This window comes from Vulpes vulpes, chromosome 2 (genome assembly GCF_048418805.1).
Source record: "Vulpes vulpes isolate BD-2025 chromosome 2, VulVul3, whole genome shotgun sequence".
Lineage (NCBI taxonomy): Eukaryota > Metazoa > Chordata > Mammalia > Carnivora > Canidae > Vulpes > Vulpes vulpes.
This window is the reverse complement of record NC_132781.1, coordinates 153454954-153482568: the sequence shown is the minus strand read 5'-3', so window position 1 is coordinate 153482568 and position 27615 is coordinate 153454954. Positions and strand designations below refer to the sequence as shown.

The 27615-nt window shown below is 52.5% G+C and overlaps 2 protein-coding genes across 8 annotated transcripts; both read left to right on the top strand.

Moving 5' to 3' along the window:
- Positions 1–1203: 1203 nt before the first annotated feature.
- CNKSR1 (connector enhancer of kinase suppressor of Ras 1) lies at positions 1204–10608 on the top strand. Of its 7 annotated transcripts, none has more exons than XM_026014489.2 (21): positions 1204–1450; positions 3309–3466; positions 3555–3736; positions 4346–4430; positions 4846–4887; positions 4971–5075; positions 5604–5663; positions 5779–5829; positions 6138–6239; positions 6321–6400; positions 6505–6578; positions 6727–6833; positions 6912–6942; positions 7324–7496; positions 8384–8457; positions 8623–8694; positions 8973–9046; positions 9200–9261; positions 9340–9439; positions 9526–9707; positions 9962–10608. In XM_026014489.2, exons 1-21 carry the CDS (start codon positions 1225–1227, stop codon positions 10229–10231), a joined length of 2310 nt encoding a protein of 769 aa, XP_025870274.2. In that variant the 5' UTR covers positions 1204–1224; the 3' UTR covers positions 10232–10608. The 7 variants fall into 7 exon arrangements, with proteins under 7 accessions (XP_025870274.2, XP_025870273.2, XP_025870276.1 ...); XM_026014488.2 differs by having other exon boundaries at positions 1205–1450; positions 5779–5847; XM_026014491.2 differs by having other exon boundaries at positions 1336–1520; positions 5779–5847.
- A 936-nt stretch (positions 10609–11544) lies between these two features.
- CATSPER4 (cation channel sperm associated 4) lies at positions 11545–26449 on the top strand. Its single transcript, XM_026014483.1, has 11 exons — positions 11545–11613; positions 11742–11816; positions 12307–12450; positions 16197–16298; positions 22049–22146; positions 22325–22445; positions 22648–22781; positions 24025–24199; positions 25031–25242; positions 25582–25747; positions 26396–26449. Exons 1-11 carry the CDS (start codon positions 11545–11547, stop codon positions 26447–26449), a joined length of 1350 nt encoding a protein of 449 aa, XP_025870268.1.
- The last annotated feature ends 1166 nt before the right edge of the window (positions 26450–27615 follow it).

Sequence of the window (27615 nt, the reverse complement as noted above, 5' to 3'; positions counted from 1 at the left end):
CCCACAGTTTAGTGTTCTTCAAGTTGAACACCACGCTGATAACATTAAAGAGGACAATTTAACTTAACAGTCTTGTTATATTTTTTAAAGATTTTATTTATTCATGAGACACACACAGAGAAGCAGAGACAGGCAGAGGGAGAAGCAGGCTCCCCTGAGAGAGTCCTATGTGGGACCCAATCTCTGAACTCCAGGATCATGCCCTGAGACGAAAGCAGAGCTCAACTGCTGAGCCATCCAGGCATTCCCTTGTTACTTTTTTTTTTTTTTTTTTTTTTTGAGATTTTATTTATTCATGATAGGCAGAGGGAGAAACAGGCTCCATGCGGGGAGCCCGACACAGGATTCGATCCCGGGACTCCAGGATCACGTCCTGGCCCAAAGGCAGGCGCTGAACCGCTGAGCCACCCAGGGATCCCAAGATTTTATTTATTGATGAGAGACACACAGAGAGAGGCAGAGACATAGGCAGAGGGAGAAGCAGGCTCCCTGCTGGGAGCCAGATGTGTGACTGTATCCCAGGACCCCGGGATCACCTGAGCCAAAGACAGATGATCAACCACTGAGCACCCAGTTACCCAACAGTCTTGTTATCTAATGCTGATAAACATTACTGTATCATAAATGTATGGATTTTTTTTTAAGACGTTATTTTTTCTCTACACCCAACGTGGGACTCAACTCACAACCTCGAGATCAAGAGTTGCACACTCTACTGACTGAGCCCGCCAGGCACCTCAATCATAAATACGTGTTTTAAATATGTTTTGGTTATGATTCTCTTCCTTGTAATCTTCAGCATTTCTTTAATGCTTCCAAAAGCACAATTCTGAGAAAGGGTCCATCGGTTTCACCAGACTTCCAGAAGGGTCTGTATGTGTGCCCCAAACAGAGGGGGACTAGAAACCCCTGTTCCGAAAAGTTTTAGCGCTATTAAGACAGGTGCTCGGCACAGCAGCCCATTTTGCGGAGAACCATGCACGGTGGGTAGGGTTTTGGAGCTAACAAGCTGCAAAGCTGGTTTTCGCTGCCAGGGTTCTGGCTCCTTCTGTGCTCTGACTTATTTTTGTTTTGTTTTGAGGAGCCTCTTTTGAGGTCAAAGTGCAGTTTGGGGCGGGATCGCGGCCCGCTCCAAAGTCGCCTGGGTCGCACAGCGGCGGCACCGCCCCCGGGTCAGGCGGCCGGGCAGCCCGCGGTGGCGGGAGGCGGGGCGGCGGCGGGCCAATGGCAGCGGCAGCGCCTCACCTGGCCGTGCCCGTGCGCCCAGGTGTGCCGCTGGCTCCGCCCGGGGCCCGGCCCGGGTCCCTCCCCAGGTCCCTCCCCAGGCGGGACTCCGGGAGCGGAAATTCCTGCGCGGGCGGGCCCGGCGGGAGCGGCTGCGGGCGGGCGGTCCGGGCCATGGAGCCAGTAGCGACCTGGAGCCCCGGGAAGGTGGCGGCTTGGCTGAGAGGTGGGCCTGGGCAGAGTCGGGCTGGAGGGGCGCTGGCACGAGGAGACGAAACGGAGAAGGGACGTGCCAGGTCTGTCAGCGGCTTGGTCAACAAGTAGTTCGGGGCGCCTGCCGCGTACGCGGCCCTGGGCTAGGCGGAGGGATCGACGAGACGACCCGGGGCCCGGGGGCTCAGCTGGGGTCCCCCAGCGCCCCGCGAGGGGCCGCCGCGGTGCGGGCGGGGGAGGCGGCGCCTGGGGGATGAAAACAGAGGGACGGGCCGGCGCCCACGGCCGCCCAACCGCCTTCACCTTCCCTCCGCCCCAGGGCTCAGTGGGCTGGTATTAAACCCATTTATCAGAAGCGGAAACTGACGCACTGAGCCAGGAAGTGATTGCTTGGGCTGGGCAACGGGGCCCGTCCTCCTGTCTTTTCCCTTCTCTCCACTTTGAGAGAAACAGAAGGCCCAGGCAGACCGAAGGGGTTGGCACAGCCGCATCCTGGGGCCTCGGGGGAGAGGACGTGGTGGCCAGTCACTGAGCCCCGGAGGCGGGGAAAGGGCCCAGACTGCAGCTGGGAGAGGGGAGGGGAGTCCTGACAGCCCTCCCGGGCAGCTCGAGCGGGGAGGGGAGTGGAGCTCCCTGCTGGCAGGCCCAGGCCGAGCAGCCCTGGAAAAGCCGGGCTTCAGGGCTGGAGTCCGACTCCCAGGCTGAGTTCCAGGCCCCACCGCTCCACTCACCAGCTCTGCGACCAGAGGTCTCAGTTTCTCTATCCGTAAGATTAGAAAGTCAACAGCCATCTCATGGAGTAGACAAAGAGAGACCATCGCAGCAGGTGCCTAGCCTGCGTGGCTCAAGGTAGACTTGGGAGGAAGGCGGCGCAGCAAGGTCACCGTCCTCGGCAGAGGAGCCGCCTGAGGGCTGGAGCCCTGGAGTAGCAGGTCCACCAACTCCCAGTCCAGTGTTCTTAATGTCACACGGGGAACGAAGAAGAGCTATTAATGACCGCTCACGTTCCCTAATGATGGAGCCTCACTTGGGATGGAAGGAACTCCTTCAAAGAGTGAGCAAGCTACTTCATCTCTATTTGTATCCATTTTCCCACCTATAAAATGAGGATAATAATAGTCGTTACCTCCTACATTCAGTGAGCACCAAAAGTGTTACTACATAGAAAACCCTTAAAATCTTGCCTAGCACATAAGCTTTCAATGGAATTTTTCCTGTCTTCGGTCTGCCTCGTCTACCTTGTGCCAGGCATGGGCTAGAGTTAAGAAGGAACAGTTTTTGATGGCCTAGAGCATGAGGGGCAGTGGGAGCTGGAGAGATCCCGACCCACCCTGGGGAGTTATGGAAGGCTTCCTGGAGGGAGTTAGATTAAAAAGGAGGGTGAAGGAGCTAGAAGAATCCAGGCAGAAGAAATAGTGCATGCGAGGACCCTGAGGCAAAAGAGCATTCCAGGAGCTCCAGGGTGTTAGGGCTCTGGATCTAGAGTATTGAGTTTGAGGGGCTGTGCCAGAGGATGAGACTGGAGAGTCAGGTGGGGCCTGATCATACAGGGCCTTGTTGATCAGGGTAGAGTCTGGTGATGATACCATGGCAGCTGTTACTGTCTACCGTGAACTAGGGAATGGTCCAAGTGCTTCACGTGTTCCATGTCATTTAATACCCACATGATCAGAAAGTAGGTGCTTTTATTGTTGCCATTTCACAGGTGAGGAAGCTGAGGCACAGAGTGATTAAATTACTTGCTCAGTAGTCTCATCTGTGAAATGGGCAGAACACACCCTGGGTCCCAGGATTGTTGTTAGGAGCAGATGGGAGGAAAGAGGGCTTTGTGAGAATGAAGAAGTGGCCTGAAAGCCCTGCTCTCCCTCTAGGCCTCGATGACTCCCTACAGGACTACTGCTTTGAGGAATGGGAACTGCCTGGCAAGTACCTGCTCCAGCTCTGTCCCCGAAGCCTTGAGGCTCTGACCGTGTGGCCTCTGGGCCACCAGGAGCTCATCCTGGAAGGGGTGGAACAGCTCCGAGCCCTGGTGAGTGAATGGTGGCCACACTTGTGCAGCTTCCACCCATCTGGGCCGTCCACTGCCAGGAGATAACCTGCCTTTTTTTCTGGTGCAGAGCTCTGGGCTACAGACAGAGAACCTTCAGAGCCTGACAGAGAGATTGCTGGAGGGGACCTATGCTTTCCAGGGCTTAGTCCAAGGTCACCTGGAGGGCTGTGTGGAGCCCCCTGCCCATGTCCTCAGTGCAGCTGTGAAACTGATACATGAGGCCCATACCCTCCTCTTCTGGCTCAACAGGTACCCGGGGCTCCTCCTAAGACCCTGGTTGGGCCAGCTGGTGAGGGGGACCCTCCTCATCCTTGGCCTCCTCTGGGACCTGGGAATGAAGAACAGAGCTTGGCTGTTCCGATGTGGAGCAGGGCAAGAAGATTATTTGGTCTGTGTTGGGGGCATCAGGGCACCTGGCTTCCCACCCACCCCCAGCTTGTAATCAGAACAGTCATAACACTGCATGAAGAGTTTCTCTACTCCCTTCAACTGCTGCCGCTTATCCCATAGGTCCCTGTTCAAATGTCACCTCCTCTGGGAAGCCTTCCCTGTTATATGTTCTCAGAGCTCCCTATACTTCACAGCAGATCAAGTCATATCATTATTGATGTAATCATAGGTTTAAGGTCTGTCTCCCTGGTGCCTAGAACAGGGCTTGGCGTGTATTATGCACTTGACAAATAAGTCCTTTGCTAAGCTCTTTAGATTTATCAGTCATCTCATTTACCCCAACCAAAACCCATCAGGGCGGATATTATCTCTCCCCATGTGTCAGATGGGTAGTTGGCTCTGAGTGGTTCCATGACTTGACTGGTCATCACAGCCCCCTAATCACTGTTCCACCCTTCCCCTTGCCAGATACCTCTTCTCCCACTTAAATGACTTCTCGGCCTGCCAGAAGATTGGGGAGTTGTGCGGGGAGCTGGGCCAGGCCTTGCAGGAGGTAGGAGAACCAAGGGCCGGCCTTGGCCTGGGCCATAGAGACCAAGTCAGGCTAGAGCTTTTTATAACCTATGAATCAGCACAGGATCAGGTGTGGGGGTTGGGAAGAGGCAGGCACAGGAAGAAAGGCGGCCAGGCCACTGGGTAGGGGTAGTGGGGGTGTGGGGTCTTCTAGCTGGCAGGGGTGGCTTGGGAAGTTTAACTCTCAGGAAAAGGTGGAGCCAGGGAGGGCATGTATGGTGATTTCTGGGCTTGGCGTCAGGGGATGAGACCTTGGAGCCAAAGCTCTGAGGCTGTGTAGTTCTAGAAGGAGACCAGCACGCAGGACAGAGTGGGACTATAGGGAAGCCCCCTCTGCCCTTGGGAGAAGGCAGTGCCCCTGACTCGGGGAAGGCTGATGCCCTCTCTGCTTCTAGGACACTCCAGCGGCTGAGAAGGAGAGCAAAGTCCTGAGGATTGTGAGTATGGGTTTGGTTGAGTGGGGAGTTGGGGTGGCAGTGGGACGAGGTTCAGGCTGGCCATCCTGCTCCCCCTCCCCCAGTGCAGCCACGTGGTCGGGATCTGCCACAACATCCTGAGCTGCAGCCCCCAGGAGCTGTTGGAGCAGAGGGCAGTGCTGGAGCGTGTGCAGCTGGATGACCCTTTGGTGAGCCCTGCTCTCTTGGCAGCCTTGTCTGGGCCCTGAAATATGGCTCTAGGAACCCGCAGAATCCTGTATTCTGTACAGCTCTTAAAGGCCCAGAGGGCTTTCCTGGGGTCTCATGTCGTTAAGTACTTTCTCCAATCTTGAGGGGCTTTAGCTGGTGTGGTCTCAGGTGACACATTCCAGCCCTGGGACACAGACACGGCAGGTTAGGGGACTGGGACTTTCTTGCTTTAATCTTTGACTGCTTGAGAAAACCAGAGCCCCCAGCTCTGCCCCTGTCCTGCCCCAGCCCTGCCCCAGCCCTGCTTATCCTTTCTGGAGGGCTGCTGAGAATCTCATTAGCCCACAAGCTCCGCTTCCCTCTGGCCCCTATTGGAGAAGGAGGCGGGCCCAGAGAAGAGTGGCAGGCCCAACGTCACACAGCAGGTTGGGCAGTGCCGTCCTGGGGCCAGCTCGCTCCCCAGTTCCACCCACCCAAGAATTCTGGTCCCCCATAACTCTCGGTGACTGCCGCCTCTGCCTTGGCAGGGCCTGGGAATCCACACCACCAGTAACTGCCTGCACTTTGTGTCCCGTGTGGGAACCCAGGTGAGAATCCCACGCCTTTCTCAGCTGCCCGCCCCAAGGCCCCCTTATTACCCTCCAGCTGAGCCCACTTCAGGCCCATGGAGAGCAAACCCTATGAGCCTACCCCACCTACCAGGTCCCTGCCGACACTCGGCTGCAGATCCTGCCTGGAGACGAGATTGTCCAGGTCAATGAGCAGGTGGTGGTGAGTGAGAAGGGGAGGGACATAGGGGATGGGCGGCAGTGAAGGGACTACTGAATAGAAGCCAGGGCTGGTGGGTGGGGAGGGCCCCTTGTGGAGACCAGGCTTATGGGGGCTGCCATCCGGGTCAGAGTGGCCTTGGTAGAGTCAAGGTGAAGGGGCTGGTGGGGGCCTCCTGAAGGAGGAGTGGCAGGAGGCGGAGGGTGAGGGCAAGGGCTGTTGGCTTAGCTCAGAGCCTCCTGGGCAGTTCCAGCAACCCAGCACCCCTGCCCGCCCCCTGCTCTGTCCCCCAGGTGGGCTGGCCCCATAAGAATGTGATGAGGGAGCTGCTGCGGGAGCCAGCCGGGGCCACCTTAGTGCTGAAGAAGGTCCCGGTGCCAAAGACCCCTCCACAGGTACCTGCCCCCAGCCCTGCCCCTGTCCTGCTCTCAGACCCCTGTCACCAGCTCCATCACCATTTCTGGTTGTTCCCCCAGACCTCTCCTCAAGCCCTGGGCTCTCCACAGCAGACGATCCTGTCACCCCCCTCACCAGCTCTCCCCCCACTGTCTCCCAGGTAATGGGCTCTCCCCTCCACTATCTCCCAGGTAACAGGCTCTGCCCCAGGTGGGTTTTGGTGTCAGTGCCCTGGGCTCACTCATCTCTCCTCGCTCTCCCCAGCACCCTGTCTGAAGACATCTTTGCCTTTGACCTGACTTCAAACCCAAGGCCTGGACCCAGCACTGCCTGGACAGGTAGTTTCAAAGTCCCACCAGGTAGCAGATGCCCTGGGCAAGACATGTTGGATGCCTGGCTCAGACCCGCAAACTCTGACATCCTCACCCTACTGCCTAGCCTGGGGTTGGGCTCATGGACCCTCCTCTCTCTCGTTCCTCCTGACAGACTCTACCTCCCTCGACCTTGAGTCCCTGCCCATTCCCCCTGCATCCCCAGCCACACTCCCAGCAGGAGTAGCAGATACTCAGAAGCCCCCAGAACACCCTGACAAGGTAAGGTGAGGGCTCGGCAAGGACAAGTTGTGTGGCTTCAGACCAGGACCCTTCTGTAACCCCTTATGGCCTTTTCAGAGTCCTGTTCCTGGTCGGAAGAAATCAAAAGGTAAGAGATGTACTTGACTAGGTGGGGGTCCCTTGATATGAGGTCTTCAAAGTTTTTATAGTGTCTGGCAAGACCACCCCTCACATTGCACACACAGCCTCCCCTGAACAGCTGGGTGTGACAGACCTGTGCTTCCAGCCTGGGCCTCTCACCAGCTCTGTGACTTTGAGCTAATGGCTCATCCTCTGATCTTCCATTTCCTCGTCTCTAAAATGGGAAGAATCAGCTCTACCTCAGGCAGACACCTGTGACATTTCAAGCACAGAGCACGGGTTCAGCAGTATCAGCTGGGAATGCTGGTAGGGGGGCAGGGAGCAGGTTTGGGAGTCCAGGACACCGTTGTTAGCTCCTAATCACCCAGGCCGTGCTGTGCTGCTGCAGGCGTGGCGACTCGACTGAGTCGCAGGCGGGTGTCCTGCCGGGAACTGGGCCAGCCAGACTGTGACGGCTGGCTCCTGCTGCGCAAGGTGCCTGGTGGCTTCATGGGCCCGCGCTGGCGCCGCTGCTGGTTTGTGCTCAAGAGACACACGCTTTACTGGTACCACCAGCCCCAGGTGAGCCCCCCCACCACATACATGGGTTAGCAAGTAAGTCAGAGCCATGATTTTCATCCTTACTCCACCAGTCTGCTCCCCCTGTGGTCACAGGAAGGCCACAGGACCCCCTCCCTGAGCCCTATCTATAGAATAAGATCACTCTTTGGAGAAAGATGAACTAATATGTGTGTAAGAGCAGCCTGAGAAAGGTATCACGGGCAGTGTAGAGAGAGTCACCTTTACTCTGCCCACCTTTCCTTCCTCTTCTGTTACCCTGTCTATCCTAGTGATGGGCCATTTGTTCAACTGCTTATTCATTCAATGAATGTTCAGGTGCCTACTGTGTACCCAGCTCTGGGCTGCGTACTAGGGACAGAGGGAGGATGGGAGAGTCCCTGCTACTCCAGGCTGGTAGTAGTGAGGATGAGTGCACACCCCAGGCCAGTTCAGCGAACCCATGCTATGATAAAGGAGAAGCCCAGGGGTGGGTAGGAGCCCTGCAGAGGTGGGCAGTCCAACCTGGAGCATCAAGAAGGCTGAGAAATCAATGCCTGGAGGTTAGTCAGATGGAAAGATGAAAAAACCAGGAAGGGAGAAGAGAGTTTGCAAAGTTCAGGGGTATGGAGCAGCTTCCTGCATCTCTAATAACACAACAAATGCATAAGCAGTCTTTTCTTCTGTGGCCGTCTTCCTGGGTATCTTTGGCTCCTCTTTCCTGGCTCAAAGGCACCCCTTGGTCACACACTTTGCCCCATCCCAGATTCCTGCCCTGAGCTCGAGGCATTGGGAGATTTGTGTTTGGAGAGCTCAGGAGCTGCCCCTCTACCGCCCCACCCCCAGGAGCCTGACTGGGCCTCCACGGTCTTGGGGCTGCAGGTTGACCCTCACCCTGTAATTCCCCCCAGGATGAGAAGGCTGAAGGTCTCATCAATGTTTCCAACTACAGTCTGGAAAGCGGTCAGGATCAGAAGAAAAAATAGTTAAGTCTTGGAGTGTGACACTGGGGGGTGGGCTGAGAAAGGGAGAGAAAGAAGGAGAAGTAGGGGGGAGGAGGATGCACCAGGTAGCTAGGGTTCCCAGTGCAGCCTCATAGGTTCTGGATGGGCACAGCCAGGCTGAGTGAGGCCCCTGTGCTCCCTGGCAGTGTGTTCCAGCTCACCCATGACGTGTACAAACCCTTCATTTTCGCTGCTGACACCCTGGAGGATCTGAGCATGTGAGTGCCAGCCCCCATCCCCACCCCCCTACCTCCCAGCTTCCACATGAGTGCTTGTGAGCCTGGCTCAGGAACCTGGATTCTGATCCCTGTTCTCTGATGGTGGCTGATCAAGGCACTCACTTCTCCAAGCCTCAGTTTCATCATCTATAAAATGGGTTAGTTTGAGTTCCTACCTCTCAGAGGTACTCTGAGGGTTAAGTTAGAAGATGATAACAGGTGAAAATCCCCTAGCATACAGTAGACGGAAACTCCGAGACCCGTTTGCCCCTACACAGGTGGGTGCGCCATCTAATTACCTGCATTTCCAAGTACCAGTCTCCACGCCGGGCCTCCCTGCCCCGAGAAGAAGGTGGGTGTCTCACAGGGGTAGGTCTCACCAGGTCTCAGCTGAGCCTCTGTCTTTCCTGGGATGGGGCTGGGAACTCCAATGCCCTAGCCCACTCCCTGGCCTCCTAAAACCCTGTGATGCTTAGTGGGCTCCCAATTGCTCCTGTTCCCCCAGACTGCTACAGTGAGACAGAAGCAGAAGACCCGGACGATGACGCTGGGTCCCGATCGGCCTCGGTGAGTAGGAGATGAGTGTGTGTGTGTGGGGTACATCCATAGCGCTCAGAATGATACCCACTTCTGTTCTGCCCACAGCCCTGCCCAGCCCAAGTCTGGGGTCCGCTCCATGGAGACACATCACCTGCAGCTACCCCGACGCAGGGCAGCCCACGGACATCCTTTGGCTCACCAACAGGTGTTGTGCTGGGGTTGGGAGCGGAGATGGAGGGCAGGGGGTGGGGCAGGGCTGGGCACATGGTCATCTGCCCCCCTCCCCCGCAGACAACAGTGAAGGGGCGCTGGAAGGAATGGTGCGGGGGCTGAGGCAGGGTGGCGTGTCCCTCCTGGGCCAGCCGCAGCCCCTCACTCAGGAACAATGGCGGAGCTCTTTCATGCGGCGCAACCGAGACCCCCAGCAAAATGAGCTAGTGCACCGCGTACGAGCACTACAGAGCACACTCAAGGTCAGCTGGAGGGCACTGGGCATGGTGGAGGACAGGGCTCTGGGCTTGTGGTTCTGCTTCCTGGCCTGAGCTCTGGGCCCAGCTGTGGACCGAACCAGTTCCAGGCTCCCAGAGCCAGCCTCTCCTCGTGAGGGTTGGGGCTGGAGCGGGCCAGGTGCTGGGTTCCAAGCACTGGACCCCAGAGTGAGCCCTGAGCTCGGGCTCTGCCCCTCTCCCTAGGTGATCATGCCCCCGAGCTCCCACTCTCTTCACAGGCAAAGCTGCAGGAGCTTCAGGCTTTGGAGGAAGTGCTGGGTGACCCCGAGCTGACAGGAGAGAAGTTCCGACAGTGGAAGGAGCAGAACCAAGATCTCTACTTGGAGAGCCTGGGGGCCGGGGCAGTGGTGCAAGCTGAAGGCCCCTCCCAAGTCCTGAGCTCTGACCCCAGAGAACAGCCTTCCCACCCCCTGCCCTCTGACCCTGAGGAGCAGTCCCATCTCTGCCCCCGGACCCCAGAGAGCAACCTCCAGCCTCCTGACCTCTGACCTTGGTCAGTACTCTGGCTCCTGACCTCTGGCCTCAAAGACCACCTCAACCCCCCAGCCTCTGACTTGCCCAGGACAGGGCCCCTGCCAGCTCTGTTCAAGGTCAGAAGTAGTGCTACCCCGAGATGGCCCCCTCTGCCTAAGTGTCCACCATTTCTGCTCCTCTCTCCCCTGGAGTGGGGTCAAGTGAAGTGAACTCTGTGCCATCCTCTCTCTTCCCAATGAAGTGGTGGGAAGCTGGCCTGCGAGAAATTCTCTCCCACCTCATCCTCTGACCTGTGGGGGCACAAACCCACTCCCCGCCTAGTCTTGTATAGGTGTTCATTTTACACAAGAAACACTTTCAACAAAATAAAATCAATCATATCTAAAATGAATCCACATGTGCCTTTGCCTTCCATATTAGAACCAGGAATCTGCTCCCAGAGGGGACAAGGATGGAAAGGTATCAGGACAGGAATGGACAGCTCGGGTGGCTCAGCGGTTTAGCCCCGCCTTCGGCCCAGGGCCTGATCCTGGAGACCCGGGATCGAGTCCCCTGTCGGGCTCCCTGAATGGAGCCTGCTTCTCCCTCTGCCTATGTCTCTGCCTCTCTCTCTCTCTGTCTCTCATGAATAAATACATAAAATATTTATTAAAAAAAAAAAAAAAAAAAGGACAGTTACCAATGCTCTTGGTAACTGGTCTGCCACGTGTGCATACCACTGGCCTGAGCCCTATTCCTGAAGTTCTGTGCCTCACAGGATGAGAGCTGCTGATCCATAGCCAGTGAGGGCCTCCACTTATACCCACCTCTTCCCCACCCTTCAGAAACCAGGGGGTACTCTCCTGCCCCGTCCCCAGGGAGGCACAGAGAAACAAGAGACTGGCCTTTCTCTCTCGATGGAGAAACATACCTATGTGGAAGGACAGGGTGGATGGCCCTGAGACAGGTTGTGGATGGCGAAGCTGGTGGGGACAGGTACAGGTTGAGGTCTTCTGGGAAGAGGATCTCTTCTCTTCCTCCTCCCAGTCTCCCCTCCAGCTCCTGGACCCAGAGTAGGGCCATGCCCCTCTGTCTCCATCCAGGGGTGTACAAGAAACCTGACTTGTTCCCATCAGCCTCTGACCCCAGCCCAGCCCCTCAGTGCCCCAGGCTTCCTCCGTAGGGTACCCAGGGGAGTCAATGGGAGGAGCTTTTCTTGAAGCTCAAGAATTCCTTGGTGGAATGTGGACAGCTGGAGGTCACAGAGTCCTCTATGATATCACCACGAGGGGGAGCAAGACCACTTGGAATGAAGTTTCTTTGACAGGTGGGAGGAGACTGAGCAGCTATGATAGACAGCCAAAAGAAGTGGTGGCAGCAGTGGACTGACACCACTGTTAAACCTTTTAATGTCATGGTAGGTGGCCCCTGCCTTGGCCCACCAAGCTGGGCACATTGGGGGGTGGAGGAGTGGGGGTGCAGGTGCATCGTGCTGGGTCCCGGGGACAGAGGCTGCACCGATGGGCTCTCTCCTCACCCTTGCAGAGGGCCACTCACGAGCCCTACGCCTGGCCTGAGGAGCAAGTGCTCATCAACCGCCAAGACATCATGAGCACAAAGGTAAGGAGGAAGCTGGGGCTGCACCTGCAGGCTCCCCGCCTCCACGGTCACCCTTGTGCAGCAGTATTTCCCGGGGAGTGGGGAGGCAGCAGGCTGTCACAATAACTCTCCCTCTTCTAATTTCTAAACATCCTCCCTGAGGACCCTCCCCAGCGGTGACTTCTGCAGTGACCCCATCATGGTTTGTTAGGACCCACCTGGCAGTGCTCCCCACGGGAGCCTCTATATAATGACAGTCACTCTCTACCAGAGCCCCTAAAGGTCTCCCTTGCAATGACTCCCACAAAGATCCCCCAGCAGTCACCCTCTCTTAGTGGCCATTTAGGTAGTGGCTCCTACACTGATGACCCCATTTCATGACCCCTCTCTGGCAACTTCTCCCCCTAGAGCAGCATCCCCCCCACAGCCCCCATTCACTGAGAACAAACATTCAGGCAGAGGCCTCCCACAGTGACGCCTGCCTGAAGGAAGGTCCCCCACCCTCTCCCAGGATGCCTGGGACATACAGGAGTTCATCACTCGCATGTATGTCAAGCAGCTGCTTCGACACCCGGCCTTCCAGTTCCTGCTGGCCTTGCTGCTGGTGGTCAACGCCATCACCATTGCTCTGCGCACCAACTCCTTCCTTGGCCAGGTGGGACTCCAGCCTGACCTTTGGCCCCACTGATCTCACGGTGGACCTGGGCAAGGCGCTTTTGTCTCTGGGCCTCAGGCTCCTCATCTGTTCATGATGATTGCATCGAATGTTCTTCAAGGGCCTGTCAGGTCTGACCTAGGGAACTAGAGATCAAGAAAGACTTCATGGTGGAGGGGACCCAGATTTGAGGAAGGCGTTGAATCTGTAGAGAGGCAGGGCAGGAGGAAAATGGTGTGTGCAGAGGCAGACAGATGGGTGCCTGGTGGGGAAGGGTATCCCATTTTAGTTAATAGTCACCATGAGAAGATCACTCTGTGCCAGGGTTCTAGGTATGATCACAGCAGACCTAAGTCTGTCTCAGACACAAGTGTGTCATTATAAATGCCTGCCTGAGTGTCACGGAGTACGTGGGCGCTCAGAATTAGCATCAAACCTAATTTGTACCATCAGGGAAGGCTTCCTGGGAAGAAAAAGAATGCTTCAGATGAGAATAAAAGTAAGTGGAAGTCAGCCAGGCAGAAACAAGTGGGAAAGCATGTTTGGGGATGGAAGAAACAGCTTGTGAGCAAGTTCTGTATGTCCATCTTGAAGTCCAGTATGATTTTGGTCCTATCCTTGATGTTTTAATTTCCTACAAGGAGTATACTACATCCACAAATTGCACCATTTGAAATCAGTATTTTAAAAATGTCCAGTGTGGCGGCTGATGATTTCAAAGAGGTGGTTAGCAGCAAGCTGGCGTAGGGTCTTTATGTTATCTTAAGGAGGATGGCTTCTGTCATTGGAAAGCCAGGAGATGGTTTAAAGCTTGGAAGTCACATGACCAGACATGTGTTTTAGAAAACTTATACTCACTCCCACAGGGTGGACCATAGAAGAGAGGGTGCTAGGAGCGGGAAAAGATGGGCCAGCAGGACTATATTGTGATTTTAAGTGAAAGATGGTGGGGCTTAGATCTGGGCAAGGGTCATGGGTAAAAGAGATTGTATACATCAAGGAGTCAAATTCATGGGCCTTCCTGATTGCTTTGCTTTGCTTTGCTTGCTTGCTTGCTTGCTTGCTTGCTTTCAGATTTATTTATTGGGGCACCTGGGTGACTCAGTTAAGTGTCTGCCTTCAGCTCATGTCATGATCCCAGGGGCCAAAGATTGAGCCCTGCGTTGGGCTCCCTGGTCAGTGGGGAGTCTGCTTCTCCCTCTCCTTCTGCCTCTCCCCGTGCTTGTGCTCATGCTCTTTCTCTCTCAAATAAATAAATAAAATCTTTAAAAAAAAAAAAGATTTATTTATTTGAGAGAGAAAGAGGAGAGAGTGAACAGGGGGAGGGGCAGAGAGCTAGGGAGACAAACAGACTCCCTGCTGAGTGAGGAGCTTGATGAGGTAGGGCTAGATCCCAGGACCCTAAGATCATGACCTGAGCTGAAATCAAGAGTCAGTCACTTAGCCAGCCGACTGAGCCACCCAGGCATCCCCTGACTGCTTTTCTTTACAACTAACACTTAGTGAGCACTTATTACCTGCTGCCTTGTTTAACATACCTTGTCACCTCACACATGTAGAGAAAGGGAGAGCAAGGAGTTTCATTTCTAGCTTGAGCAGCTGTGCGGGGACCATGGTGTTTGTCGGGATATGGGGGACATAGGACCATGAGCAGCTTTGGGGAGGATGCTGAGGTCAGTTTGAGTTGAGTAGTGTTCGAGATGTGCATGCAAAATCCACACAGAAATGTCTAGGGAGAGGTTAGAGGTCAATTCTAAAACCCTGCCAAGAGGTCGGGGGTAGAGATGGCAAAATGAGGGTGGACAGCATCTGAGTGGATGGCTGCCAGAAGCTAAAGGAGTAGAGGAGGGATCCCTGGGTGGCTCAGCGGTTTGGCGCCTGCCTTTGGCCCAGAGCGCCATCCTGGAGTCCCCGGATCGAGTCCCGCGTCGGGCTCCCAGCATGGAGCCTGCTTCTCCCTCCTCCTGTATCTCTGCCTCTCTTTCTATGTCTATCATAAATAAATAAATAAATCTTTAAAAATAATAATAATAATAAAGGAGTAGAGGAGGCCACCTGGAGAGTATCCAGTGAGAAGGGACGAATGCCAGGACAGAGCACTGAGGAGAGCATCCCAGTGAAGGACAGAGAATAGAGGATGAGGCACAAAAGGAGACTGAGGACGGGTGGCCAGAGGACTGGGAGGCCCCAGGAGAATGTGCTGTCAAGGAGGATGTGCAGGGCCAGAAGAGGCACAAGAGGAGGCCGGGGAAGGATCATGGTGCATCCCTGGGTTTAATGCTTGTGGCCTTGACAAGAGTGGCCTCTAGTGTGGTGGAGGCATAAACCCAACAGCCAAGATGGCAGAATGAATGTGCTTCCATCCGTCAACTGTGAAATCAGTTCAGACTGCAGATACCAACATTTTGATATAGAATGAAAAATAATGAAATAGAAGTTGTATGTGTGTATGTGAAGGAGAAGGGGAGGTGGGAGCAAGAGGGAGGCAGAGTATTTTGCTGTGAAATATAAAACACATCTCTTACTGTGGGTCCCAGTCAAACATGCTAAAGGCCCTGGTAGAGGATATGTATCCATGAAGGTCAAATCCTAGGGGCCTGTGAATGCCAGACTGGTTTTGAACCTTGCCTTGCAGGCTATTGGGAGCCATGGCAGGCTTATGGGTAAAGATAGCAACTCTGATTTAGCCATAGATGCTCATGACTTGAAGAAGGAAGAAGGACTATTTAGGAAGCTCTTGCAGTAGACAGGGAGGAGGGCTTATTGCCTCCTGGGGCCAGCAGAATGGAGCTGAGGGGACAGATGAGGGAAAAGGAAGTGCTTCCTCATTGTAGACTGACATCCCTGGCCTGTGATGCCCTTTGGGAATTTGGAACAGGTAGGAAGCCCATAACCTTAACCTCCTGTCTGGGTTTAAGAAGCTCTGCCCAGCCTCTCTTTGGCCAGTGGATACAGGTGATGGCAAAGTGTGGGAACCAGGAGGCCTCTGTGTGTAGCAGTGACTCTTGAGTCACCGAGTCTGTTGGTCATGGAAGTGAAGGAAGGGAAGAGTCCTTACAAGACTTTGGTAACTGCCAAAGTGGACTTGAGGGCTGGGAGCTGTTAGTGGGGTCACAAACTATAGTAGGGTCATAGCCTCATGAAAGACTGGGAGAAAGTGAGTTGGATTTTAAAAAGAATTCAAGGTCATCAAATCTTCCATCCATCATCCATCAGTCCACCCAGGGAACTGGATCCATGAGTGTGAGGGATGTGCAGGAGTCTGGTCAGGCCTTCCCTGGGGAATTTGGGTGCTGGAGCATCAGGAGTAGTTGGGACAAGCAGAGAAGGAAGGATGGGGCCTGGTGTCCAACATTTCAGGGTCCAGGGCTTTTTTTTCCCAATCCTGGAGCCTGTCCTGCCTCTCCCCAACTTCTCTTTCTCAAGTACCCCTACTCTAGAGGTTGGGAGCAAAGGTTTATAGTCAGATAACAGTCTTTACTGCTAACTGGCTGACCTTGGGCAACTCTCTGATTCCTCTTCCTTGAGATGGGAATAAAACCAACTTTGTAGGACGATGGTGATGCTACCATGAATGACACATGTACATGGAAAATGTGCTCTAATGAGAACTGCAAAGATGCTGAGGATGAAGAGCAGCAGGGATATGGGCCTTCCTTCCCCCACAGGTGCTCCTCTCTCCGGCCTCACCCAGGCTCTGCTCCACTGACCTCCCTGACCTCTCTTTTTCTCTGTCTTCCATGTAGAAACACTATGAGTTGTTCTCTACCATAGATGACATTGTGCTGACCATCCTTATCTGTGAGGTTCTCCTCGGCTGGCTAAATGGCTTCTGGATTTTCTGGAAGGTGAGATCCTGGGCCCTCCCTGCCATTGCCCCAACTCCTCCTTAGGGACTGTACCCCACCCCTGTGCTTTCGATCTAACAAGCTGAATGTGTGTGTGTGTGTGTGTGTGTGTGTGTGTGTGTGTGTGTGTGTGTGGTGTGGAGAGACTATTCCTGACACGTCTGTGATGCAGCAGAAAATAACTTGCAGCCTCCCTGAGTCCCAGCCCCTGGGTTAGCCTTCCCCTGCTCTGTGATCTTGGGAAAACCTTGATTTCCTTATCTGAGAAATAAGTTTGAGGGTTTTCACCTTAATTTACAGAGTTCAAGAGCAGAAGTCAGCTAACTTTCTGTAAAGGGCCAAATAAATACTTTAAGCTATGTGAGCCATACAGTCTGTGTTACAAACACTCACCTCTGCGGCGGAGCCCAAAAGCCCTGCGGACAGTGCAGACAAACCGAGCAGGGCTGTGTTCTCGATAAGTAGTACTCATAGACACTGAAATTGGAACTTTATATCATTTTCACTTGTCACAAAATATTGTTTTGAATTTCTCCCTAACCATTCAAAAATATGAAAGCCATTCTCAGCCTGAGGGCCTTACAGAAAAAAAAAAAAAAGGCCCCTGGCTAGATTTGGCCCACCGGCTATAGCTTGCTGACTCAGTTCTGGAGAGTGTCAGCGAACTGTCTGGGTGGGAACAGGTCTTAATGCTACATTAAATGACACAAAGACTCAAACTTTCTTCTAATAGGACTTCTACAGTCAAATGATTTCTGAAGTCAAGGGATGTATTTTGCCTTTGGGCATGTTTGAGAAGAGGCTTTAAAAAAACCAGGATCCCTGGGTGGCGCAGCGGTTTGGCGCCTGCCTTTGGCCCAGGGCGCGATCCTGGAGACCCGGGATCGAATCCCACGTCAGGCTCCCGGTGCATGGAGCTTGCTTCTCCCTCTGCCTGTGTCTCTGCCTCTCTCTCTCTCTGTGTGACTATCATAAATAAATAAAAATTAAAAAAAAAAAACTATCAGGGGCACCTGGGTGGCTCAGTGGTTGTCTGCCTTTGGCCCAGTGCATGATCCCAGGGTCCTGGGATCAAGTGGCGCATCAGGCTCCCCACAGGGAGCCCACTTCTCCCTCTGCCTATATCTCTGCCTCTCTTTGTGTCTCTCATGAATAAATAAGTAAAATCTTAAAAAAAAAAAACTTATCCGGGGGGCCTGGGGGCCTCAGTCAGTAGAGCTAGCAACTTTTGATCTCAGGGTTGTGAGTTCAAGCCCCAGGTTGGGTATAGAGACAGCTTAAAAATAAAATCTAGGGATCCCTGGGTGGCGCAGCGGTTTGGCGCCTGCCTTTGGCCCAGGGCGCGATCCTGGAGACCCAGGATCGAATCCCACGTCGGGCTCCCGCTGCATGGAGCCTGCTTCTCCCTCTGCCTATGTCTCTCTCTGTCTCTGTCTCTGTCTCTGTCTCTGTCTCTCTCTCTCTCTCTCTCTGTGTGACTATCATAAATAAATAAAAAATAAAAAAATAAAATAAAATCTAAAAAAAAAGAACTGTTGGGATGCCTGGGTGGCTCAGTGGTTGAGTGTCTGCCTTCAGCTCAGTGCATGAACCTGGAGTTCCGGGATCGAGTCCCACGTCGGGCTCCCTGCGTGGAGCCTACTTCTCCCTCTGCCTGTGTCTCTGCCTCTCTCTCTCTCTCTCTCTCTATGTCTCTCATGAATAAATAAAATACAATCTTAAAAAAAAAAAAGAACTGTCAAGTATTTATACCTTTCATAAAAAGGAAATATCATCTAAATACCATTACCAGGAGGTGCCTGGGTGGCTCAATCCATTGAGTCTGACTTCGGCTCAGGTCATGGTCTCCCAGGCCTAGGATGGAGCCCCTTGGCTGGCTTCCCACTCAGCGAGGAGTCTGTCCCTCTGCCCCTCCTACTGCTCCTGTTCTCTCTCTCTCTCTCTCTCTCTCTCTCTCTCTCTCTCTCTTTCAGGTAAATAAATAAAATATTTTAAAAATAAATAAATACCATTACCAGGACAACCATTTAGAATTATAAGCTTTCCAGGGGTTAGAGGTTTCACTCCATAGAACACAGAGCATAGAACCCAGAACATTTCTGAAGTCTGGATGTCTTAAAGACTGCTTTGTGCAAATAACATTTGCAGTGATGTTTATTAACAGAAAAGAATGGGCTGGTGCATATTTACATGTTTCCACACTTAAGAGGAGAGTAGGTGCCATGCTTTTTGTCACCATTTCATTGTACCACTTTACCAGAACTAGCCCCAGGGCACAGGCAGACACCTGTTCCCTAAGAGAAAACATCTCCTTCTTCATCTCTTCTTGAGGTTTCTTTTCAGCAGAGTTAGGGAGTCCACATTTTCTTAACAATGTTTTTTAAAATTTTTTTTTTGTTTTTTAAAATTTTAAAAAAGATTTTGTTTATTCATGAGAGACACACAGAGAGGCAGAGACATAGGCAGAGGGAGAAGCAGGCTCCCTGCGGGGAGCCTGATTTGGGACTCAGTCTCAGAACCCTGGGATCATAACCTGAGGCAAAGGCAGATGTTCAACCACTGAGCCACCCAGGTGCCCCTATTTTTTTTTTTTATTCTTTTGTTTGTTTGTTTGTTTGAAGTAAACTCTATTCCCAGTGTGTAGGGCTTGAACTCATGACCCTGAGATCAAGAGTCACATGCTCTACTAAGCCAGCCATGTGCCCCAGGGGGCTTGTACTTTCAAGACTAAGCCCCAGCATTTCGTTAGCACAAAAGAATTGACTGAGAATCTTGTGTTCCTCTGAGGCACTCTGCTTATCTCCTAAATCAAGGTTTCTCAATCTTGGCTGGCACTACTGACAAATTTTGGCCTGGATAATCCTTAGTAGTAGGGGCTGTGGACTGGAGGATGTTCAGAAGCATTCCCAGCCTCTCCCCACTAGATGTCATTAGCACTTTCCTAGTTGTGACAACCAAGAATGTCCTCAGACATTTCCAAATGTCCCCTGAAGGGGAAAACCATCCCCGGGCTAAGCGCTAATGTCCTAAACCCTAACCTTCATGGGGTCCAGGATCCCAGTGCCAAAAGCCAGGGCTTGTTAGAGACTGCTTCTGCTTCCTCCTTCCTCACCCCCCTCCCTTCCCCTAGGTCCTGGTTTACAAAACCTGCTCCCTGTTGAATGGCTCTTGTGGAAGGGGAGGCAAGAGGAGGGAAAGGGGAAATGCAGGAAAGGGAGGAAATTCTGTAAATTAATATCTCAAAATATTACCCAGCCCCACAGGAATCCTCAAAATTTTGTCCCCAGCTCTTCCTTTCTTCTTCCCTGTGGGGTCCCTTCCTCCTCCTCACCCTCACAGCCTATTAATCACTATTTCACCACCTAAATATTTCTCAAATCCTTCAAATTACTGCAGTGGTTCCCTACTGTTCATAGAATCGGGTCCAATTGCTTTATAGTGCTGAAGGCCTTCCGTGATGTGGCTTGCTTACTTCTGCAGCCTTATTATTCTGTGCCCTGCCCTTGATGTACCAACCACCAAACTGCTTGTAGTTGCATTCCCCAACACACACACACATGCACGCACACACACACAGCTGCTGCTTCTTACCTCCATGCTTTTGTCCAAGCTGACCCCTAGCCCAGATAGGGAAAAAGAGAGCTCCCTGACACTTTATTCATTTACTTTATTCCTGCTTACAGCTTAATACTCAGTTTAGATGTCTTCTCTTCCAGGAAGTCCTCCTGTCTCTGCTAGACCAGTTTGGTGTTGCTATCCCTCCCTGATACTGTGTAATTATCTCTCTCACATGGAGTTTAAATTTACTATCTCTCTTCCTGGAAATAGTCTGTGTGCCCCACAGGGCAGAAATCCTGTTTCTTCACGATCCAGTTCTGGGTTCAGGGTCTGGGCATATAGTAGGAGCTTCATACTGACTGGGGAGGGGGCTGGATCTGTACAGACTTACATCTCCTTTTGGATGTGTAGGCACAGGCATGCGGAATGTGGGATACCAGGAGGGCTTGTGTTCATTGGAATGCCCGATACATTTAAGAACATTTTTTTCCATTAAAAAATAGTTTCCAGGGCACCTGGGTGGCTCAGTGGTTGAGCATCTGCCTTGGACTCAGGTGGGGATCCTGGGGTCCTGGGATTGAGTCCCGCATCAAGCTCCCTGCATGAGGCCTGCTTCTCCCTCTGGCCATGTCTCTGCCTCTCTGTGTATGTCTCTCGTGAATAAATAAATAATATCTTTCAAAAATAGTTTCCTTTTTGAATATTTAATGCAGATACAGATTGGTCAAAACTATATTGAAAGGTACACAGAGAATATTTCCTTCCATTCCTTCTCTTCATCTCTTCCCCTCCCCTTCCCTGTAATCTGTTTATATTCATCATCATTTGTTTATCCTCACAGTGTATTTTGCAATCATAAGCTAATATGTACATGTTTTAACCTTCACTTTCCTGTATCCGCCTTCCCTTGTACTTTGCTTTTGTCACTTAATGGATCCTGGTCACCTTTCTATATCATCAGCACATGGATCCTTCTCATTCCTCTTTTCTGGCTACATAGTGCTCCATGGTTTACCCAACCAGTGTCTCATTGCCAGACACCTGAGTTGTTTTTTAACCTTACACAAATGTCATTTTGTATTGGGACCAGAGTTCCCACGAGTCAGATTTTCTGAAGTGGGATCACTGGTTAAAAAGTCAATGCATCCTGGGGCACCCTGGGTGGCTCAGTGGTTTAGCGCTGCCTTCAGCCCAGGGCCTGATCCTGGAGACCCGGGATCGAGTCCCACATCGGGCTCCCTGCATGGAGCCTGCTTCTCCCTCTGCCTGTGTCTGTGCCTCTCTCTCTCTTTCTCTGTGTCTCTCATGAATAAATAAATAAAATCTTTAAAAAAAAAAAAAGGTGAATGCATCCATTGTTTGCTACCTAAATTCCCTTCTTTGGTGGCTCTGCTTGAACTTTTTGTACATGGGAGCTTCCTTCCTCTGTCCCCACTCTTTTCTTTATCCTTTTTTTTTTTTAAAGATTTTATTTATTTGAGTGACCGAGAGAAAGTGCATGTGTGCCCACAAGCAGGAGAGACAGAGAGAGGACCAGATTCACTGCTGAGCAGGGAGCCCTTACATGGGGCTCCATCCCAGGGTCATGGGATTGTGACCCGAGCCAAAGGCAGCCACTTAACTGACTGAGCCACCCAGGTATACCCTTTGTCCCTGCTCCTATATGACTCTGTGCCTTCCTGGACAAAGCACTTGTAAAAATTCTCTGTCTCTCTCCCTCTCTCTCTCATACAGTGAGAGCTAGTTCACTTCTGAATGGACCACTGAAGCAGTATTCTTTAATGTTTTTCTTAGTATTTATTTGTATTATAATATTGTCGTGTGTGTCACATGAAACCTGAAGCATCCAAGCATTCTCCCATCGCCTAACTGTAGGGCAAGGCCATTTTCAGCATTGCACTAGCCAAGGTGGGTGCTCAGCTTAGAAACTAGCTGTGTGTATGTGAGTGTCCACTGTATGCCTCTGAGGTGGCACTTGGCTGTTGACGTGCATATGAGACAGCGAGTGCCTGTGTGTTTTGTGGCACATTTGGGGGGCAGCAGAAGTAAGAGCAGTGGATGGCAGATGACCAGCCCTGCCCTGAGAGGAACATTGACACTCCTATCCTTGGGATGGTGGGAGGGCAGACCCAGGATGTCCCCAGGGGCTGGGCCTGATAGACCCCACTGGGGCTGGCCCACCCCCCTCCCAGGACGGCTGGAACATCCTCAACTTCCTTATCATCTTTATCTTGCTCCTGGGGTTCTTCATTAATGAACTCAATGTCATCGCTATCACCTATACCCTCAGGTGAGCCGGGAACTCTGGGGTAAAGAGGGGACCAGTAAAAAAAAGGGGGGGACCAGTCTGGACCCTGGGAAAGAGATGGATGGTGGGGATCATCTCTGCCCATCTGGGCAGGTCAGGGGGCAGTGGGGAGGAGGGTCTCGGAAGGGCCGAGGGGCACCCCTGAGAGGCTGTGACACAGGGCGCTTCGTCTGGTACATGTATGCATGGCGGTGGAGCCTCTGGCCCGGATCATCCGTGTCATCCTGCAGTCGGTGCCTGATATGGCCAATATCATGACCCTCATCCTTTTCTTCATGCTGGTCAGTGCCCTCCCCTATCCCCAGCTGCTCCCCTTCCCCGAACAGGGTCCCTTGGGTCACTGGGGATACAGGGGTATCTGGAGAAGAGGAGAAGCCTATGGGCCTGCATCCCTGTGGTTCCCTTGCCAGCATTCATTTGCATGGCATTTGCATGTTCATATCTCCAAGGTCCTTTAGCCATTTTCTTTGGTCTCTTGGGCAGGTGTTTTCTGTGTTTGGGGTCACCCTCTTTGGTGCGTTTCTGCCCATGCACTTCCAGAACATGCAGGTTGCCCTGTATACCCTCTTCATCTGCATCACTCAGGATGGTTGGGTGGACATCTACAACGACTTTCAGTGAGTGCCTTAGGGGTGTCTCCCCCATCCCCCCCCCAAGCAGGGCAGGTCAGTGGGGGTAGGGCTTGGGAACAGAATGGCCCAGCAGGAGGGGGCTGCCTGGGGCTCCAAACTGGTGAAAAGGAGACCCCTGGGACTGGTCTTGGTCAGCTTGAAGCCTTGTCCCCCTTGAAATTCACCCCTACGAAATCCTAAGGCAGACCTGCTCATGAATATTTTCCCCTGTCAAGCTCAACAACTGCGTAGTTGAGCAAGAAAGCAGATCTGAGGCTTCAGGACAGCCTCCCAGCCCACATTCAAGCCCATTGCCTGGACTCCTGGGAATTTAGAGTCTCATTTTATTCACTCTTAGACTTGCTGCCCAAGGTCATTTTTGGTCACAGATGGTCACCAGATTCTGTTCTTTACTTCTTTTCCATTACATCTAAACCCTAGTTGTGTCCAGTCCACTCCAGGGAATGGGTCCCCCGACTGATTTCTTTTTATCACTTGTGAGAGTAGAAGCACAGTTGGCAAAGGGCTTTTGTAGGCATTGTCCATTATGATATAGGTAGTAGAAAAATCATAGGGTGTGCAATAAAGGTAAACTGGAGACTGGGCTTTTGAGTCTTTGCTCCATGACACTAGCCATGCAACCTTGGACAAATTACTTTGTCTCTCTTCCAAGCCTCAGCTTGTTCACCGGCCACTTGGGGATTACAATAATTAACTATGTCTGAATTGCTATGAGGATCAATAGAGAAAAGCTGTACAAATCTCTTAGCAGAGAGCCTGGCACAGAATATATATATACACATATATATGTGTGTGTTGTGTGTATGGAAAGAGAGAGAAAGGGAGAAAGACCTTATTACCTAGGAAAATATTTTAGGGGAGATTCATAATAAAGTGTTAAGAATGGATAAGCTTTTTTCCTATATATCTTCCTTCTGATCCTCCTATAATGAGCTTGAATTACTTTTGATGATAATAAGAAAAACATAAAGAGTATGGCCAATAGATTAAACTTGATAATGCTGATGTCCCACTTTAGAGGGCTGGCTTGAGGCCCATGCCTGTCTCAGGCAGTACAGCAGGTGCTCAGATGGTACTTAGATGGTCAGAGCGGGCATTAGATCTGCCCAACAGCAGTGAGGTAGCAGAAGTCCCAGTAGGCCTTGAAATAATGACCCCATTTCATAGATGGGGAAACTGAGACTCAAAAGTCCAGGGAGGTGATGGGGCCCCTGCCTGCCATCTCCAGGATAGAGACAAGAGAGTATGCAATGGAGATTGGGGGCGCCATCTACTTTGCCACCTTCATCACCATCGGTGCCTTCATTGGCATCAACTTATTGGTCGTTGTGGTGACCACGAATCTGGAGCAAATGATGAAGGCAGGAGAGCACGGGAAATTGTGTCAAATAAACTTCAATGAGGTGAGTGGGTTGGGGAGGGCAGAAGGGAAGAGAGGGTGAACGTATGAGTGCTGACTTGAGCGCACCCGTGTGTGTGTGTGTGTGTGTGTGTGTGTGTGTGTGTGTGCACGCATGCACGCGCACAGGCACGCTTGCACACTCAAGGGCCTGGAGAAAGTCAAGCCTGAGACCTGGGGGCAGCATCCCCTACCTTAAGTGCCATCTGAAGGGTGTGGATTTCCTTGATGTCTTGTTTCTGTGGCAACTCAAAACTGAGTGGTGGGGTGACCTTAGGGCAGGTAACCAACCTAAGCCTCGATTTCTTCCTCTGTAAAATGGGAATAATAATCATACTTCCCTCATAGGACTATTATGAGAATTACATGAATGAATGAGCAGTAGCTGGCACACATGTAGAATTCATTAAATGTTTGCTACAGGGTTATTCATTCAAGGGTGGAACTTCCAAAAGGTTGGTGGGAGTGGAGGGTGGAGTACTTTCCAAAGTGTCGATAGACTGTGGGCTATGACTTGAGAGTTGGCCAGGCTTTAGAAGTTTGCTGGGTAGGATTTATCAGGAGTGAAACTGGACACTAAGTTTTGAAAAGGAGTGAGAATTTTCAGAGGTGGGGGAGGGGCTTATGCATTTGAAGTTGAGCTCCCACAGCAGGGTAGGGGGTCCTAAGATTGGACCCACGACAGGGTAGGGGGTGCTAAGATTGGAGCTGAGATGAGGGGCTTTAGAACCTTGGTGTCCTAAGAGACTCATCCTCCCCCCTAGCCAAGCAGGAAGGAGCTGGGGGAGGGGTGGCAGCTGAGCTGTCTGTCTCCTCCCCATTTCCTTCTTCCCAGAGAGGCAAGGAGGTGGAGGATGGAAGAAACGAGTTGCCACTGGTACACTGTGTGGTCGCCCGTTTGGAGATGTCTGGCCTCCCTCTGGAGCCATTTTCGGGGGGCAACCTATCTAACCTCTCAGAAAACACCTGTGACAACTTTTGTTTGGTGCTCGAGGCAATACAGGAGAACTTGATGCAGTACAAGGAGATTCGAGATGAGCTCAACACGTAGGGCGGGTACTGGGGGTACCCCGAGTCCCGTGAGTCCCCGCTGAGCGGAGCCTCAGATTCTTCTGGCTTCACGCCCTCACCATTTTATAATGTGGACCCTGGGGCCCAGAGAGGTTTAAATGACTTGCTGGGGGTCCGTGGGTGGAGGAGCGGGAATCCAGATCACCCTGTTCCTTCCATCTCACGGGAGCTCACAGCCTGGCCTGGATCTCCATAGAGTGAAGGGGGAGGGCGAAGCGGGGTGGATGCCAGGGACGAGGTGGGAGGGCAGCCCACTCTTCCGCTCCCGCCCACGCTCCCCCAGCCCTTGGAAAGTACTCACCCCTCCGCCCCCAGGATAGTGGAGGAGGTACGCTCCATCCGCTTCAACCAGGAGCAGGAGGAGGAGCTGATGCACAAGCACTTGTCATTGAACGGGTCGGTGGAGAGCGGGTCCTCCCTGGACATCCGGGACATGACCTGCCAGCAAGACTTGATCACTGCGCTCATCAACAGGGAAAAGGTGCATGCAGCTTCCCCCTCCCACCCAATAAGTGCTCGCCCGGCTCCCTCCCCCAGCCCAGCCTAGCCTCTGCCCCATTAGTCAAACTTTCTGTTTAATCCAAGATCTGATCCCCTGCGTGGACTCCCACGCACTGCAGCAGCCAGCGCTGATCCGGTTAGGTTCCTCCACCCTTTCCTCCTCCGAGAGGCTCTGCCCCCACCCATCAGGCTCCTCCCACTGAGTCACTTAAGTCTCTATTGCCCTCAAACCTACCCCTTCTTAGGATGGCTGGAGCCAGCTCAGTTTCTGCCCTGTGGCAGATACCTAAGCCCACGGTGGGCAGGGGATCCCTGGGTTCTCGCTAGAGTGCATCAGAACAGACTCCTCCGGAGGGAGGAAGCTTCTAGGGAGAAAAAGGCACACACCCACATGACTTAGTTACTTTCTCTGCTTCCCACTGCACCTGACTGAGCTAGAATGATCCGGAGCCTTGTGAATGTCCACAGCCTGGGCTCCCAAGCTGGGAGAGGATACTAGGCAGCTAGAGTCTGACATACGAAGACTTCCCCGGGAAGCCTGGTGGGGTAGCTGCTGAAGCTAGTGGAGGGCAGTGAGGGAGTGTGTGCCGTGTGAAGGTAGGGGATTGACAAACCCCTTGGTTTGCAGGTTCAGGAATCCAACCCGAACATACTCCTTAACAAACACAAGACTAGCCGATGAGAGGCAGGATGGGAGCCAAAGGGCCTGAGCACACACACCCAGCCGCTGCATCTTCCTGCATCTCTGCATGACTTGGCACAGCTTGGCCTGAGACCATCCTCTCCCTTACACCTAGGCAGAGGCCTGGGGCTGTAAAGGGGGTGGCGGCTCCAGGGCTTGTGCCTGTGAGCCCCAGGTCCAGAGGAATTCAGATGGACAAGGATGCTGGAGAAGAGAGGGAGCCCCACAGCAAGGATGAGCACAGAAGGGGGGTGCTGGCCAAGGCAGTCAGGATTTGTCCTAAGGGTGGACATCTCTAGCCCCCTGCTTGAGGCCAGAGCTAGCTGGGGCCTAAGTGGGCTTAAGCACCAAGAGGAGAAAGGTGAGGCCAGTGGGGCCAGGCATCTGTGTACTGACAATAAAGTTTTGTGTGTTGGGATCAATATGCCTGAGTGGTGGATCTCCAATCCCCTTGGGGCAATCTTGCCTCAGTCTGATGGGCAAGACAGATCTTGCCCCTTAAAAGCCTGATTGTAAAAAAAAAAAAAAAAAAAAAGCCTGATTGTCTAGAGGGAGAGTTGCTGACTGCCCTCTAGAGCTTTTCAGTCTGATGGGAGAGCGAATCTGCACCCTGAAAACGTAATCTCCCCTTAGTGTTCTAATTTTTTTGTTGGGGGAGGGGGTGGGAATCTGCTTCTCATGGCTGGAAACCCCAGTCTGATGAAGGAGATAGCCTGAAGGTAGAGAAGACTGGCCCTCATTCTGGGATGCTCTTTTCTGATGAGATCACCCACTGACCAAGTCATACAGGTACAGGCACTTCTATCCTGGGACAATGGAGAGCAACTGGGAAAGCATGGATCTTGGCAGCTTTCCAGAGGTGAGGAGCACTGAAGTTTGCTGGAAGATAGGAGGAGGAGTTTGTGGGTCAGGTGAATGAAATCTGGTGGGGTACTTGGGACCTGTGAGGTCTCCTTGGGACCTTCAGACTAAAGACTATTGAGAGCCACAGCAAGTTCCTGAGCTAGGCCACCCAGGAGTTTGAGAAAGTTGCAGCAGTCCTAGGCAATAGGAAGAGCTGCCTTGGAGGACTGGATTCTCGTCCTTGAGTAAGTCACTGGGCCTCATTTTCCCCATCTGTGCAGTGGGGAGAGGGTCAGATTGATCTCCAGCTCTAAAATCAACTG